The sequence below is a fragment of the Bos indicus x Bos taurus genome, chromosome 25, assembly GCF_003369695.1.
Source record: "Bos indicus x Bos taurus breed Angus x Brahman F1 hybrid chromosome 25, Bos_hybrid_MaternalHap_v2.0, whole genome shotgun sequence".
NCBI classification, from domain to species: Eukaryota; Metazoa; Chordata; class Mammalia; order Artiodactyla; family Bovidae; genus Bos; species Bos indicus x Bos taurus.
The window spans coordinates 9,620,684-9,637,939 of record NC_040100.1 but is presented as its reverse complement, the minus strand read 5'-3'; the positions used below and the strand labels follow the sequence as shown (position 1 = coordinate 9,637,939).

Here is a 17,256-nt window from a genome sequence, read left to right as displayed (position 1 = left end):
AGATTTCTATACAAAGATTTGTATATAACATGATTATGTACCCACCAGAATACATTCCCCAGCAATTAGAACGTTTAAGATGCAGCTCCTAACGTTGCTTCTGCACATTCCTCATTTATTACTTTTGAAAGTGTTTTGTGATTTTTTTTTTTTTTTTTGGTGCATGTGTTTACACATTCAATAACAATTCTCATTTAGAGTTGCAAAACACGAAGCCAATTTTGAACCCAGACAGATGGCAGCTAAATGAAGTTTAATTAAAGAATGAGCGCTTTGAATCAAATCACTTTAAAAAAGTACAGTACACTGAGATTCTGGGGAGGTTGCATAAACAGCATCTGGGCTCTCTTGTGGAAAGCAGGGCCTGCTGGCAGATCTGGGGGGGGAGGGGAGGGGCGGGGTGGGCACACTGTGGACCAAGCAAGCAGGCGGGGTAGAGGGTGGAGGGGAGGCGGCCAGAGGCCCCTAAGCACATCCTCGGTACTCAGCCCGGACACACCTCCCAAAGCCCCGAGCCCCTGGGACGGGAAGGAAAACCCATACAGATCACCTCTTGGTTCAAAAGCTTTGACTTGGGAAGGGGGATCCCCTTTATTTCTGCAATGAAGCCTGGCACCCAGGCACGAAGGTTCGTTGCACCAACCCGCCTATTTGCATGCGTCCGAAAGATGACAAAGGCGGAGAGTCCGGCCTTTCGGGGTTCCAGCGCCCTGCCCCGGGGCTCCCCGCCTCTCCGCGCAGCCGCCGGCTGCACCTTCTGGAGCACGCAGAGCCCCGCCCGCCCCGGGCAGGAGCCACTTCCGGCTCTGGCCGCAGATCTGAGCGCGGGGGCGGGGCGGCCCGGACCGGTCTAGACAACCGGGAGGCGCCAGCCCGGCGGCTGGGGCGCCAGGTGGGCCCGAGCCTCGGGCCCGCCGGGCTGCAGGGACGCAGGCTAGTGGCCAGGCTGGAGGCGCCCTCACTGCCCGATGGCTGCCGTGGAGAAGAAAAGGGCACAGATCGGTGGGGTGGGAGGCAGAAGAGGGGGACAGACAGGGAGGGCCGGGAAGTTGGCAATGAATGCTGCAGGGGAGGGAACTCAGTGGGGGCTTTTTAATGCCGGGAGAGACAGGATTAGATGGAGGAAGGCTGAGTGCCAGGAGAGAGGGTCTGACTGCAAGGTGGCAGTTACTATGCGGTCCTTGATCTCCTAGGCAGTTGATGCCTTGAGGGCGGTGGGTGGTCATTGGTAGGGGGTCACTCCTCCCATGATCTTGGAGATTAAAGGCAGACTGGGCTCAAAGCCAGGGAACTGAAGATGGAGTGGAGGGCGCCGGCGGGTCCTCGGGCCACTGGAATGTGGCAGAGAGAGGAAAAGTCTGGGTGGGGGCATGCCAAGCTTGTGGTTCCTGCTTCTTGTGTCCTTCCAGGAGGAAGAGTGTCTGGAAGGCTGGGACAGGACCTTGCCTCTCAGCTCTGGGCACTGGCTGACCCAGAGGGCTGGCAGGAGCTCCTGGCCTGTTTGGATTGTGTACTTAGCTGACTCAGGACTCAGTTCCTCCGCATCGTAGGCTTCCTGCTGGACCCTGGCCGGACGCTGCAGTCCACCCTGACCCCTCCATGCCCCAGCACTGGCGTCTAATTGACCTCCAAGTCCTGTTGGCTGACCTCCTTGTTATTCTTCACCTGGCCCAAACCCCCACCAGCTCTGTCTGGAACAACAGCAAGAGCCTCCCATGTGGACTCTGGCTTCTCTCCCTGCGGGGGAAGCCAGGCCCTTCCAAAATGCAGACCTGGTCTTGGTTCTCCCCTGGCACTCCGTGCTGTGGCTCTCACCAGCATCCCTCCTCACCTCTGCCCAGCCCACAAGGTCTTCCACTAGGACCAGGGGGAAAAGGATACAGTGTGGCTGCTGAGCACCAGGCTGGGCCAGCAGCGCTCACGCTGCATTTCTGCCCGGGTTCACCCCTCATCTAGTACCACATGCAGGGCACAGCCTGTGGACTACCCTTGCCTACCTTTCCATCTCACTTCCAGCCACCCTTCCCCTGCTCCAGCGACTCCTTCTCGTCCCTAGAATGCCCAGGTTCTCAGTCTAGTCTCCCTGCCTTTGCACATGTGGCTCTCCCCCACGACTGTGTCCAGCCCCAGCCCTCCCTGCTTTGTCCTGCCAACTCCTAAGACCCTGATGCTGGAAAAATTGAAGGCAGGAGGAGAAGGGGACGACTGAGGTCGAGGTGGTTGGATGGCATCACTCACTCAATGGACGTGAGTTTGAGCAAGCTCTGGGAGATTGTGAAGGACTGGGAATCCTGGCAGGCTGTAGTCCATGGGGTCGCAGAGTTGGACACGACTGAGCAACTGAACAATAGTGTGCTTCAAGGACCGTTTCTTGAGTCTGCTAGGTAAAGGCACCCTGCCGTGTGCTTCCAGGGCGTCCTGTCCTGCCCCGGCTTCCCCATCAGGACTGAAGGAGTGGCCAGTATGGCAAGCCAGACCCTTTGACTTGCCTTTCTGAAGTCCAGTCTCATCACTTCCTTCACTTTTCCACCTGTCACCAAACTGGTCTTTCTGACCAGTAGCTGTGACCCACCATTCTGCTTAAATACCCTGAGCTCTAGCAAAAACCTGGGGTTTCCCAGGTGGTTCAGCTGTAAAGAATCTGCCTGCAAATGCAGGAGACATGGGTTTGATCCTTAAGTTGGAGGGTTCCCTTGGAATAGGAAATGGCAACCCACTCCAGTATTCTTGCTTGGAAGATTCCACAGACAGAGGCACCTGGTGGGCTACAGCCCATGGGGTTGAAAAGAGTCAGACACGACTGAGAGACAGAGCACGTACACGGTAGCCAAAACCTGCCTCAGGGACTTCCCGAGCAGTATGTGGTTGAGACTCCATGCTTTCAAAGCAAGGGGTGCAGGTTCAATCCCTGGTCTGGGAACTAAGATCCTACGTGCTGCACAGCGTGGCCAAAAAATAAAAAACAAACCAAAAGCCATGTCACCTCTCCAGGCCCAACCCAAAGGCCCCGTCTCCAAGACGTCTTCCCTCCAGCTATGGAGATTCCATGTCTGCTTATCATATCTGACCTTCTTGACGGCACCTGTTATTGGGCCCAGGACAAGACGACCCTCCACCACACTGCACGCTCCCTGAGGCCAGGGGATTGGCCCTGCACTTCACCTTCTTCTGGTACTGCGTCCTGAGGTCATGTGACCCCAGCAGCAGCAAAATGAATGAAGCCTGTACCCAGGGCCCTGTGGTCAGGGCCGTGGCCTCTGTTCTTGGCAAAGACGGAAGGCCTGGGCAGACCAGCTGAGCCAAACTTCCTGACCTCATTCCAGGGACGGCAGCTGCAGCCACAAATTCCAAAAGAGAACAAGTAACAGTTAGGAACAGAGTCAATGCTTTTTTTTTTCTTTTTTTTTTTTTTTACTTATTTAAAAAGGCCTTGGCGGCAGGAATATAGTGTAAAAATCATTGGAAAAACTAAAAGGCATCGATACATATTCGAATATACACTTTGTACATAAATTACATTTCCTTTAGTCTTTCTGAGTGAGGTCCTGATTCAGCACTGAGGTCTAGTAATTCAGAGGTCCCGGGAGTTGCACGTTCAGGCCGGCATAGTCCACCATGTACATTGGCCATTGCTAGAGAGAGGGGGGACAGACAGCCTGGGTTAGGACTCCAGGTGACTCCGAGAGCCCCCCGGGACGCTTTCTGAAGGACTTCCTTGGATGCTATTTATTTTGAAGCTGTGGGAGGCCCAGAGAGGGGGCTGTGACTTAAGATCTCACGGTTCACCAGTGACCGTGGGGCCAGGGCTGGAGCTTTCTGATCTGTTCCCACCTGTGTCCCAGGGACCAACCGTCTGGGCAGACGTGGGGAAGAAATTGGGGATTGCTCAGAACAGGTGGCCTGAGCCCCATAAACTCAGCCCCCTCCAGGCCTCAGGCTCCAGAGCAAGCCTTCCTGTCTCTCTGGGTGGCGGGAGGGTTGAGGGACCCTCTGTGAGCACCCTGGCAGGGACAGAGGCAAAGCCTGAACTTCTGTGCTTTTCAGGAAGGGGTCCGAGCATAAACAAACCCTAAAGTTTTCAACTGGCTTCCGATATTCTCCCCATTGAAATCAGAAAGAACCCTTGAATTGTGCCTTTAATGAGGCTCTCCTCTCGAGAGGAGCCATGTGACAGAGCAGGTGGTGATCTGGAGGTGGGGTGTCCATCCACCACTGACCAGCGTGAGGCTGCAGAGTTAATGTGCTTCTGTCCCAGGTTTTCCTCATCTAAGTACTGTGGGTAACACCCATGCCTCACAGCCCTGTGGCTCACAGCATGTGATGTGAGCACAGAGATTAGTCTAGCATCCAACTGTCCTGGGAACCCGGGAGTCTGCTCAAGGTCCTATCGAGTGGGAGGAGGTGTCAAGTCCCTTCCCACTCTGAGGCCTCAGCTTGCCCATCTGCATAGTGGGCCTGTGAATTCCTTCCCCCAGGTGCCTGTGAGCACCTGATGAGAGGAGAGGTGGACTAGCTCATGGGTGGGGCAGGCAGGAGAGTCTGCAGACCCTGCTCAGCACCTGGCGTCTCCCCGCACCCTGGACCCACACCCCAGCGTAGACGACCCTGCCCGAGTGCCGGCTGAAAGCCAGAGGGAAGAGCGGTCAGGTCCTGTTCTGCGCAACTTTACCACGAGCGAGATCTGGTTGGTGGATGCTAACGACTCCGGGTTAGAGGAGGAGGAAGAGGAAGACGAGGAGGAGGAGGAGGAGACGGAGTTCCCTTCGGAGACCCGCTTTCTCTTGCGCTTGGGAATGCTGCTGTCTTTGGCTGGTGGGAGAAAGGGTTGCTGATGCCGGGTGCCAGGGCCACTGTGTCTTGGCTTCCTGACCCTTCCTTGGAAAAGGCCTTATTCGCCGGTTTGAAGTCCTCTGCTCAAAACTCAAGGCTCCTGATCCCCCAGTGGCTGAGGCCCATCTCCGCAGCCGCCTTCCCTGAGCAGCCCCCACACCCGACTTGCCCACCCTCCTCCTCCCGCTCACTGTCTGCTTTGCTGACACTATGGCCTCCTCCTCCAGTGAGGCTTCCCCAGCAGGCTCAGCTCAGGCCCAGGGTTTCCTTATACCCTTCCCGGACCAGGTAGAGTCCAAAGTCCCAGGCTCCGAAGAACTCCCAGACTCAGAGCCATACAGCCTTGGGTCTCAGGGAGAGTCACTTAATGGCCTTGTACCTTCAGTTTTGTCACAGGTAGAATGTGAGTGAGATTCTGCAGGTTTGCTGGGAGCGTCTCACGAGATAATGTACCTGGTCCCCAGTAAATACTCAGCAACTAAGAACTGCTATCAGTATGGTTGCTACTGTTACCGCCGACGTGTGATGACCCAGATCTGACAATGCTGTGACAAACGACAGGTCACAGGCATTGGTGGACAGGCAGTGTCCCAGTGGAGAGAAAGCCTGGTTTAGAGCCAGAAGCCCAAAGTTCAAACTCCACAGCTGCCACTTACTAGATGTGTGACCCTGGGAAAATGATGAACCTCTCTGAGCCAAAAGGGTTTGGAAGCTGTATGATATAAGACTCAAAGGAGACTAACAGTATGAAGGAACCCAGTACTAAGCCCAGCGCAGAGCAGGACCAGCAAGGGTTGCGCTGTTACTGAATCCAGTTCATGTGATTATGAAAGACTTAGCAAAAAGATTTGCAGTTATGTGTGGGGGACTTCCCTGATGGGCCAGGGGTTAAGAATCCACCTGACAATGCAGGGGACACGGGTTCGATCCCTGGTCCGGGAAGATTCCACATGCTGAGGGGCAACGAAGCCCGTGTATCCAACTACTGAAGCCCGAACGCCCTAGAGCCTGTGCTCCCCAACAAAAGAAGCCACCGTGATGAGGAGCCCTCGCACCGCAACCAAGCGGAGCCCCTGCTCGCCACAACTAGGGAAAGCCCGCCCATAGCAATGAAGGCCTAGTGCAGCCAAAAATTTTTAAAAATTAAGATTTGCAGCTGTGTATTGGGAACCTCCCTGGTGGTCCAGTGTCAGGACTCCACGCTTCCACTACAGGAGCTACAAGTTCCACCCCTGGTCAGGGAACTAAGATCTCCCTTCACGGTGTGGCTCCCCTCAAATATTTGCAGCTGTGTGCTGCGTAAGTGGAGATTTGGGCTTGACTGAGGGGATACAGCTTATTGACACAGCCCACGGAAAGGTCTTAATGACACAGATAAGGGCGTGCTGGGCCTGGGAGGGCAACTATCTAGCTGGTGAAGCAAAGCCAGAGGCTGGGGTCTGGATGCAGTATGAGTGGAGATCCCGGGAAATAGAAGACTGTGGAGGCAGAAGGAACCCAGGCTATGAGCCAGGGAGGAGGGATTTTTGCAGGAGGCTCCATGTGCAGACAACTCAGAAGTGCTCACCCCGGGCAGTGGCCACTGTGGGGGTCACTGTAAGACCCTAAAGGTGGCCATGGTGGGGGGTGGTGGATATGTCTCTGATAAAATGAAAGTGTTAGTTGCTGCTCAGTCATGTCTGATTCTTTGCGATCCCATTGACTGCAGCCTACCAGGCTTCTCCGTCCATGGGGATTCTCCAGGCAAGAATACTGGAGTGGGTAGCCATTCCCTTCTCCAGGGGATCTTCCAGGCCCAGGGATTGAACCCAGGTCTCCTGCATCGGCAGGCGGATTTTTTTTCCTGTCTGAGCCACCAGGGAAGCCTGTAAGTCTCTGATAATTTGTCTCAAACTCTCCTCCCGGAGGCCTCCATGGGGCCTTCTGCATGTTTGCCTCTGACTTGGGAGCAGCTCCCAAACCTAGTCACCTCCCTATCCCATGCCATGCCCTTGGCATCAGCACATGCTAGAAGGCTGTGGCATTCCAGGGGAACCCTGACCATTTGGAGTTAGGACCTTACGTCTCAGGCTGGGGTGGGGTAGCCTCATTGAATCCTGTCACTGTCCCCACTGAACAGCCATGTTGGGGCCTACAGTCCATCGTGGCCTGTGGTTCAGATGGATGGTCAGCACACCAGGCTCGAGGAGGCCGCCAGCTCACTGTGTGGCCTTGCTAAGTCCCTTCCCCCCCGCCACCCCCCCCCCCCCGGGCCTCAGTTTCCCAACTGTACCATGAGAGGTGGGACTAGATCAGTGTTGTTGTTGTTGTTTGGCCGTGGCAAGCGGCCTGGGAGATCTTAGTTCCCCAACCAGGGATTGAACCTGGACCCTCAGTAGTGAGAGTGCAAAGTCCTAACCACTGGACTGCTGGGGAATTCCCTGTAAATCAGTGTTTCTTAACCAGAGGTGCACCTCCCAATCCCTGGGGCTCCAGCCTCTCGAGTCCTGTGACACACCTGCTTGATCAGAATCCGAGAGTTTCCCAGGTTCCAGGACCCCGAAAGGTTCTAGAAGACTAGGGTCTACTGCAGGTGTTGCCCTGAAAATGCAGGCAGAGTCCAGGGGCCCAGCCAGTCTTGGGCAGCGCCCACATGCCTCACCCCTGCAGGGCATAGGTCACCCCCTCTCCCCACCTCAGGTGACTTCCCCATCCTACCTGACGCCCCCTCCTGCTGGCTCCTGCCTGTCCCTCCTTCTCTCTAGCTGATCTGCCAGGCTCAGCTCTCCATGGCAGGGCCTCTCTGAAGGGCATCTGCAGGCTTCCTGGGGCCTTCTGGGGATACTGGCCTTGCAGAAGGTCTCAGGCTCCCTGGGGAAGTTCCAGGCAGGACGACTACACTTTCCTCTATCTCGTGCCCCCTGGCTCAGCTGTGTCTGGTCCCCGAGAAGCAGAAGGGTGGCCTCTTCAGCCTCTGACTTACCTGGCACCTTGGCGTCATTACATATTTCTGCAAAAGGTCTGAAAAAGAGAGAAATGAGGTGGCAGTCAGAACACCAAGTTTCCCCTCCCCCTCCTCACCTGCTCCCTGAATGTGGGCGACATTGTAAGATGAAGAAGCTGCCACCAATGCTGGAACATTAGCCAGGAAAGACCCGGATGAAAGCAGTCAGTGTCCCTGCCCGGAGCAGGCGGGGTGATGGCAAGCCTGGCACTGTCAGTGCCCAGCCAGGTAGGTCACCCCTCGGACTGGTTTCCTCTAGAAAGCGAGGGTGTCGTCTGACCAAGTGATCTGAAGTGTGTGCCTACATTTATGTAAGTGGATATACGAGATAGCACTATTTTTTAAATATATATATATTCTAAAAAGGAACCTGGATTCTTTTTTTTTTCTTTTAATGTTTATTTTTATTTATTTAGTTTTGGCTGTGCCGGGTCTTCGTTGCTCTCTCTAGTTGCGGCACGTGGGGGCTACCCTCTAGCTGCAGTTCCAGGGCTTCTCACTGTGGTGGCTTCTCTTGTTTCAAAGCATAGGCTCTAGGGCACACGGGCTTCAGTGCTTGTGGCTCCCAGGCTCTAGAGCACAAGCTTAGCAGTTGTGGCACATGGGCTTAGTTGCCACGCGACATGTGGGATCTTCCTGGATCAGGGATCGAACTCTTGTCTCCTGCATTAGCAGGCGGTTTCTTTACCACTGAGTCACCACGGAAGCCCTAATATGTCTTTTACTTTTTATTTTAATGATTATTTTACTTGCAGCATTATTATAAGAACCCCCCAAATTAGATGTAACCTAATATATATATATATATATATATATATAATGGGTATTAAAAGAAAAAAGAAAAGTGGAAACATGGAAGGAAAAGCCCAGAATGTCTTCTCTCTGGGAGGTACACCTATTGGGGGTGGGTGTGCATTTTCTCCTATTTGCCAGAAATTACTTCAAGGGGTGAACATACATGGGAAGAGAGGGAAACCTCTACTTTTCATCTGAGGCCCCGCTGAATAATGTGGGGCTTCCCTGGTGGCTTAGCTGGTAGAGAATCTGCCTGCCATGCGGGAGACCTCGGTTCCATCCCTGGGTTGGGAAGATCGCCTGGAGAAGGGGAAGGCTACCCACTCCAGTATTCTGGCCTAGAGAATTCCATGGACTATATAGTCCATGGGGTCACAAAAAGTCAGACATGACTGAGCGACTTTCACTTTCACTGCATAATGTGATTTCTCCCCCCAGATCTATAGATATTTTATTGCATCTTTAAAGTATCACGAGTCCAAACAATCCTCTGGCACACTGCTATTTCTGTAGCTGGACAACTCAGATCAATTGAATGATATAATTTTTTGGACACAATTATTTTACTTTATATTATTTTATTAAAAAATAAGTTTTGGCTGCTCCCCTCCAAAAAAAAGTTGTATTTTTTAAATAAAAAAGCCACAATACGTGTGGCTTATGGAATCTTAGCTCCCTGACCAGGGATCAAACCCAGGCCACCGCAGTGAAAACGCTGAATCCTAATCACTGAACCGCCAGGAAGGTTGAGACTCTGCGCTTCCACTGCAGGCAGTGTGGGTTTGATCCCTGGTCGGGGAACTAGATCTCATATGCTGAAACTTTGTACAAGGACTTCAGCTACTGAGCCTGGGAGCTGCAATGAAGACCCAGCATAGCCAAAATAAATGAATGAGTGAATAAATACATAAAAACTTAAAAAACCCTCAAAGACATGGAGTGTAAAATTGGAAAGAAAATGTGGGTAGAAGAGAAAGTCAAAGAAAGGCACCACCAGTGTTAACTCTAAATAGGAGGGTTATGGGTTATCTTCCTTCCTTCCACCTTTTTGTATTTTCCAGGTTTGTGTATTTTTTTTAAATCCGAAAAATAATCAAATAAACTATTTATTTTAAAAAGTATATAGGGATATACAGTAAAATACAGACAGAGGCTATTTCTAGGGTTGGGGGTACTGAATTACTGTTATTTTCTAAATATAGTAAAACAGGTAAAAATGAGTGGTATAGTAAAAAAAAACATCAAATTTAATTAACATTGAAAAAATAAATACCTATGAATGCTGAGGCCATGTGTTTCAGTTGAAAGGGGTTAGAATCAGGACATCTGGCACTATAGCCTAAGTGCTTGTATCCCTGAAGAATTCACATGTTGAAAAAAAACCTAATCCCCAGTGTGATGGTATTTGTTGGTGGCACCTTTGAGAAGTGATTAGATATGGAGGGTGGAGCCCTCATGAATAGGATTAGTGCCTTTATATAAGAGGTTCCAGATTGCTCCCTCATCCCTTCCACCCTGTGAGGACATAGTGAGAAGACGCTCACTGTGAACCTGGAAGAGCCTCACCAGGGCCCACATCTGCTGACATGTTGATCTTGCGCTTCTCAGCCTCCATGACAGTGAGAAATGAAGTTCTGTTGCTTAAGCTGCCTGGTGCGTGGTGCTCTGTTACAGCAGCCTGCACAGACTGAGATGGGTAGGTCTGGAGCCCAGCTAACCCACTGTGACTTACACTGTCCCTTTCTCACTCTGGATATCTGTTTCTTCATCTTTTAAGAGGAGACTGCTGGGACTTCCCTGGCAGTCTAGTGGTTAGCATGTGGCCTTCCAGTGCAACAGGCGTGGGTTCAAGCCCTTGTCAGGGGAGTTAAGATCCCAAACACCTCGAGGCCAAAAAACCAAAACATAAAACAGAAGCAATACTGTAACAAATTCAATAAAGACTTTTAAAATGGTCCACATCAAAAAAAAAAAAAAAAAAGATGAAAGACAGCTAGGCTGTCTACCGGATTCTGTGCAAGTGAGAGTTTCCTCTCTCTCCTTTTCTCGCTATTTCTGTTTTGGACTCCTGGCTGGGAAAGCTCTGGGGGTTCCCCTCCCAGATCCAGACAGCACCCTCTCTCCCCCATGCACCCCCAACCCGCTGGGGCAGGTGCCGGGGGCACTCACTGGAGCTGGTTGATGATGACCATGCGGACATGCTCGCGGGCCTTCAGGATCTTCTCCAGCCGGTGGATGTCGTATGTGTTGGGGTTCCGGAAAGGGATGTCATCAGGCAGGCCCGTGACCTCAACGGCATCTGGGCTGTCCCGGATCAGTTTATAAGGGACCAGCACGGGCCGGTTCAGACCCAGAGCCTCACCTAGAGCGCACAGGGGGTCAGGGTCAGGAAAGATTCCCCGGTCTCAGGCGAGCTCTCTGGGGAAGGGCTGGGACTTAGCATGGCCCACCTGGTAGCCACTGTACCCCAGAGAGTTTGTAAGTCAATACACACCGCTGGTTTGTTTGTTTTAACCCAATTAGCAAAACTAAAAATCCAGGGGTGGGGGATGAGGAGGGAAGGACTGGGAGTCTGGGATTAGCAGGTACAAGCTATTATATGTACAGGATGGATAAACACCAAGGTCCTACTGTGTAGCACAGGGAACTGTATTTAATATCCTGTGATAAACCAGAATGGAAAAGAATATGAAAAAGAATATATATATATATATTTATAAAACTGAGTCACCGTGTACAGCAGAAATTAACACAGCATTGTAAATCAACTATACTTCAATAAATTAAAAAAAAAAAAAAAAATCCAAGGAATTCCCTGGAGGTCCAGTGCTTAGGACTCCTTGCTTCCACTGCAGGGGGCATGGTTTTGATCCCTGGTTGGGGAACTAACATCCTGCAAGGCCAAAAAAAACCATAGATATAAAATCTACTCCTGTTGTGTTGGAAAAAATAAAAGTCCTTACTTAGGTATTTATGGACTAAATGACGGGATGTCTTAGGTTTGTTCTAAAGTACTAAAGCTATCAAACCATGCCTATCGAATTCTGTTCATGGGATTCTATGTGGAGAATACTAGAATTCTCTATGGAGAAGTCTCTAAGCAAGAATACTGGAGTGGATTGCCATGCCCTCCACCAGGGGATCTTCCCAACCTAGCGACTGAACCTAAGTCTCCCACATTGGCAGGTGGGTTCTTCACCACTAGCACCACCCAGGAAGCCCAATGAACTGGGCTTAGATATAAGATATAAGCACAGAAGCCAGGTCTGTGGATTACACGGTGGGTCACTGAGTCATTCTCTCTGCTTTGAAAACTGATTTCAAAATAAAAAGTGAAAAAGCCACAGCAAACCACACAGCAGAGTCGCTTCCTGTTACTGTCAAAACGAAACCCCAAGTCCTGGGCTGCCCCCCTCTCTGCACTCATCGAGAACCTCTGCCCCCGCACCCTCCCACTCCTGGCCCACCTGCCTCCTCACTGCTCCGCAGTCACTGAGCTGTTCCCTACACCTGGCAAGCGTCCCTCTGTTTGTCCCCCCTGATGTGCAAGTTCCTGCTCAAACGTCCCTTCTTCCAAGGAGCTTTCTTGTTCACGGATCCAGCCATGGCTAGGCTCCCATTACCCCTGCCTCCTCATCACACTTCTATACTTTCCTGTTTTCCTTTGTCCCTCTCTGAAATTCTTTAAAAAAAAAAAGTCTTCTAACTCTCAACTACAATACAAAGTAGGTAATACTGCTAAATTCATCACAAACAAAACACATACAGAGCTGCCCAAGAGGCAAGAGGTGCAAGCAACAGGTGTCTTTCGGCGGATGAATGGACAAACAAACCCTAATACACACACTGCTGCTGCTGCTGCTGCTAAGTTGCTTCAGTCGTGTCTGACTCTGTGCGACCCCATAGACAGCATATATGAGGGAATCTTATTCAACCTTCAAGAGCCAGAAAATTCTGACACAAGCTGCAACATGGATGAGCCACAAACACTGTATCTTTTCACTTATGTGAGGTATGCTGCTGCTGCTGCTGCTAAGTCATTTCAGTTGTGTCCGATTCTGTGCGACCCCACAGACGGCAGCCCACCAGGCTCCCCCATCCCTGGGATTCTTCAGGCAAGAACACTGGAGTGGGTTGCCATTTCCTTCTCCAATGAATGAAAGTGAAAAGTGAAAGTGAAGTCGTTCAGTCATGTCCGACTCGTCACGACCCCATGGACTGCAGCCCACCAGGCTCCTCCATCCCTGGGATTTTCCAGGCAAGAGTACTGGAGTGGGGTGCCATCGCCTTCTCCGATGTGAGGTATGAGAGTAGTCAAATTCAGAGAAACAGAAAGTAGGAGGGGAAACGGTGAGCTGTTATTTAATGGGTATGAGTTTCAGTTTTGCAAAATAAAAAAGTGGTGGGAAAAAAAAATGTATACAGAGCACCTAGTGCTGCCTGACACTCAGTAATCTAGAAACTGCTCCATTGGTGGTGGCTGTATTATCAACTGTACCATCCTGGGTTCTTCTCTAGCACCTGGATGCCTTCTGCAGGGGACTTGGCACTTTGCATCTATTCCATGGCCAATGCCCTCACCACATTGAGCCCCCCTGATGGCGGGATCAGACTCCTGCCTCTAGATTCTCAGGGCTGAGTGTGTGCTGGGCAGACAAGCGTCTGCATGAACAGGCACTCGGCCGTGGGCCACGGCCTCTGCCACACAGCCCAGCCCTAGAGGCGCTTAAGGCTGACCGCTGTCCCAGCTGTGTGCACCGCTGATTGATTCCTTTCCCCCTCACTTTCTTGGTTGGGGGGTCAGAATGAGGAGTCAGCTCTCATCAGTCACAGTGCAACTATGTCCCCAGGGAGCATACAGGTCAGCTGGGGACAACTGGATGCCAGGTTGGCTGCAGAAGAAGGGGGACCCCAAGGAAGGCTGCCCTGCAGCCCTGCCCTCCCTCCCTCACTATGCACTGACCGTATTTCTCGTTGAAGAGCTCCTTCACCTGCTCCCGGAGGATCACCTTCTCCCCGAGCCTGTTGGCATCATCTTCGTCTATGAGAGGAAGGCAAGGGGGCGTGAGGGTCCCCACAGGCTCGGCCCCGGGACCTGCTCCTTCTCCCACGTGGTGGCCCAGACCACCACTGGCTGGCACAGGCGCTCCAGGGCCCGCCCACTCCCCTGCAACCTGTTGCTGGCCTCAGCCGTCTGTCCGTACATCCATCCACCCATCCTGCATTCTCTGAACAGCTTCCCCAGCACAGGCCCCGTATCAGGCATGCAGCACCCCGAGGAGAAGGAGGCCAGAAGCCTCCTCCCAGGGACTCACAGCCTAGTGGGGGTGACGGCCAGGCCGCGCACCCACCCAGAAGTGTGACCGGGGACACCCCCGAGGAGATGGGAGAGGGGGCATGTTCAAGAGAAGGCAGGATGGAGTGGGGGTGGGGAAAGACACCCCAGGTGTAGGATCAGCCCCCCTGCACGGGCATCGAAAGGTGAAAGGTCACAGTGTGCTGGCTGGGGCTGAAGCACAGGGTGGGGCCAGGGGAAGTGGATGGGGTGGGTCGGGGGGGGCAGGGAGGTGGGGGTCTTGTGCCGCCTGACTGAGCTGGGCTTGCAGGAAGTCACCTGGCTGCCTCGCAGACCCAGAGCCCAAAGCTTGTGACCAGGGGGGCCCTTGAGGGGGCACCTTCTGCCCGGACCCTGTGCTCCCCTCCCTCAGCCCTCTCCTTGGCCTGGAAGAGCAGCTGGGGTCAGTGGAGCCCCCAGAGACAGGCCTGGGCTGGGCCAGGAAGAAGCGGGGCATGGATGGCATAGAGGAGGTCCTGGCAGAGCAGTCATGGGCATGTGTCCCAGGAGCGGGCGTTCCAGGAAGGGCCCCGGGGCACCGTGGCACAGTTCACCACATGGGCTGGGCCTCGGGGGGCGGGGGCAGGGAGCTAGAAGCCGGCAGGGAGCCAGGGCCTGAGAGGTGAGGGGCAGAGCAGACAGAATGGGTCGGCAAAGAAAAACAACTCCTGTTCTAATCTGGAAAAATCTCACAGAACTCAGTTCCATTTGGGAGGCCCAGGGCTCTGTGCCACTCAGACTGTCTGCTGCCCCCGGCCTGCACTTCACACCCCGGGCACGAGGCCCAGCCTTCCCCTGGCTCCACCGCCAGGGAGGGGCCTTGCCCGCCCAGCCCTGCAGGGCAGAGAGCTTCCCACACTGCCTGGCACCCCTCCTGCGTCACCCGCTGCCCTCCCAGTACCCCCTCCCCCTCCACCCACCCACTGTAGCCCTGTCTGGTCCCGTTCATGCCCACGCTCCTAATTCTAGCATCCAGATATCCAAATCTCAGAGTTCCGGGATCTCTCTCTCTTCAAGCACAACCAACCAGCCACCCAGGTGCCAGGGGGCACTGCCAGTGTCAGGCATCCCAGATAACATCTTCCTCCTGCGTCCCCATCTCGGGGGGTGATGGTTGCCCCTGGGCACACTGAGACCCCGAACTCGGCACCCGGGAGCCCTCCCACCTTCCCACACACCCCATCACAGCCCTTCCCCATGGTCTTCAGGACCCCAGAGGTGGCAGCATCAACCTGACCTCCGCCCACGTCAGCAGACAACTAAGACAAGTCCTGGGCCCCGGGGCCACCTGGAGCCTGTGGGCAGGTGGAAGACACTTTCTATCCAGCTACTCCCCCTGCCACCAGGGATGGCTCCGGGACTCTGCCCGGACATGGCAGCACCACAGAGGCCAGGGAAAGATCAACCTGGATCCACCCAATGTGCACTGGAGACTCCGCCGGCAGCCTTCCCAGACATGGTCGTGGCCGTTGCTCACCACAGTCCACAAAGGTTCAGAGAGAGGTTAAGTAACCCGCCCAAGGTCACACAGCCCTGCAGGGCCAGGAATACCCTATTTGACCCAGAAGTCCGGGTCTTTCGCTCTACCAGGCACACTGGGTTTCCTGAATTTTCAGTTTCCCATCTCTAGAAAGAAGAGTTGATCTTTAAGGTGTTTCCACTAAATCTCTCGTTCTATCAGCTCATAGTTCCACATCTTTGTCTCCTCTCAAGCCCAGGGCAGGGCTGGGACTCAGTCGGTATATGACAAAGCCTTCTGGATTAAAAGGAAGTAGACAGCGGACTTCCCTGGTGGTCCAGTGGTTAAGAATCCGACTGCCAATGGAGGGGACGTAGGTTCGATCCCTGGTCGGGGAAGATCCCACGTGCTGCAAGGCAGCTAAGCTGGTGCGCCACCACTACTGAAGCCCGAGAGAAGCCACCACAATGGGAAGCCTGGCACTGCAGCAAGGTCGTCCCCGCTGGCTGCAACTAGAGAAAGCCTGCGTGCAGCTACAAAGGCTCAGCGCAGCCATAAATAACTAACAAAAGGAAGTCGACAGTACCTCAAAGACAAGCCCGCAAGCTCAGGTTCTCGTGGTTGCTGGATGTGACTATCACCTGGGCACATGGGTGTGTCTGGGAGCATGGGACTCACTCACCCACCCCGCCTTCCCCTGCAGACCCCTGCTACTCCACTGTCAGTGGGTGGAGAGAGACACAGGGCGGCCCTGAGCCTCACACTGCCCTCGCCTTGGGGGAGAGGCAATGCCAGGCTCTGGGAGGGCGAAGAACTTGGAGTCGAAAACCTAGGCTTGTGTTGGTTCAGTCACGGGTGGGTTGTGTCACCTCTCAGCATTTCTGCTCACTGTCCTGAAACAATATTTGTCTTGGACAAATATTTCACAAGCATGGTCCCGTGGGGATGCAGTGCTGACCTTGCGTCAGAGTACAGAAAAAGTCCGAGATGAGGCAGTCAACAGTGAGGGACACGGGGTGACCCATCGGGCTTGAGAACTGTCAGTGAGAGCCTGGTGGAAGCACGGGGGGCGAGGGGGACCCCCCAACCCAGCTGGGGAGCATGGAGGGCTTCTCGGAGGGGGTGACAGCTGTGCCCCCCCAGGCCCTGTGGCGCTCGGCCTGATCGGCACACGTCGGGGCTCCAGGCACTTCACAAGTGCTCAACAAATGTTTTGTGAGTGTGTGTGTGTGCGCGTGCTCAGTTGTGTCCGACCTTTTGCAACCCCACGGATTGTAGCCCACCAGGCTCCTCTGTCCTTCATTATCTCCCAGTTTGCTCAAACTCATGTCCATTGAGTCAGTGATGCCATCCAACCATCTTATCCTCTGTCATCCCTGTCTCCTCCTGCCTTCAATCTTTCCCAGCATCAGGGTCTTTTCCAATGAGTCAGTTCTTTGCATCAGGTGGCCAAAGTATTGGAGCTTCAGCTTCAGCATCAGTCTTTCCAATGAATATTCAGGGTTGATTTCCTTTAGGATTGACTGGTTTGATCTCCTTGCAGGGACTCTCCAAGTCCCTGGTTTGATTTCCTCCAAGGGACTCTGTGTACTTGGACGAAAAAGGAGGGAAGCCCTTGTGGGATGAGGGCCAAGGAGGGACCCAGTATTTGGGAGGTTGAACTTGAACCACAGGTGCCCTCACTTTACCTCCAGCCTTGCAGGGGGAGGGATGAACACACTCGGGTCCAGGCTCAGAGATGCCTAGGACAGAGCTGGCCTGCTGTGACGTGGATTGTGGTCACTGTCCCCAGCTGGCCCCCACAAGTCCTGGCAAGCCCCGGACATGGGGGAGGAAGGCCACGCTTCCTCCTAG

The 17,256-nt window shown here is 53.5% G+C and overlaps 1 protein-coding gene across 10 annotated transcripts in view; it reads right to left on the bottom strand.

The window, feature by feature from the left end:
* Positions 1–2,751: 2,751 nt before the first annotated feature.
* GTF2IRD1 (GTF2I repeat domain containing 1) overlaps positions 2,752–17,256 on the bottom strand; it is a 118,581-nt gene continuing 104,076 nt past the window's right edge. For 6 of the 10 annotated variants that reach the window (XM_027526525.1, XM_027526528.1, XM_027526526.1 and 3 more), the window contains 5 exons: positions 13,572–13,649; positions 10,778–10,970; positions 7,793–7,830; positions 4,670–4,809; positions 3,399–3,632 (listed from right to left, as the gene is read on the bottom strand). In XM_027526525.1, the coding sequence (XP_027382326.1) occupies positions 3,564–3,632; positions 4,670–4,809; positions 7,793–7,830; positions 10,778–10,970; positions 13,572–13,649 (518 nt within the window). In that variant the 3' untranslated portion in view covers positions 3,399–3,563. Of the gene's footprint in view, positions 3,633–4,669; positions 4,810–7,792; positions 7,831–10,777; positions 10,971–13,571; positions 13,650–17,256 lie in introns of all 10 variants that reach the window. The other 4 variants (XM_027526530.1, XM_027526529.1, XM_027526532.1 and 1 more) reach the window with 4 other exon arrangements.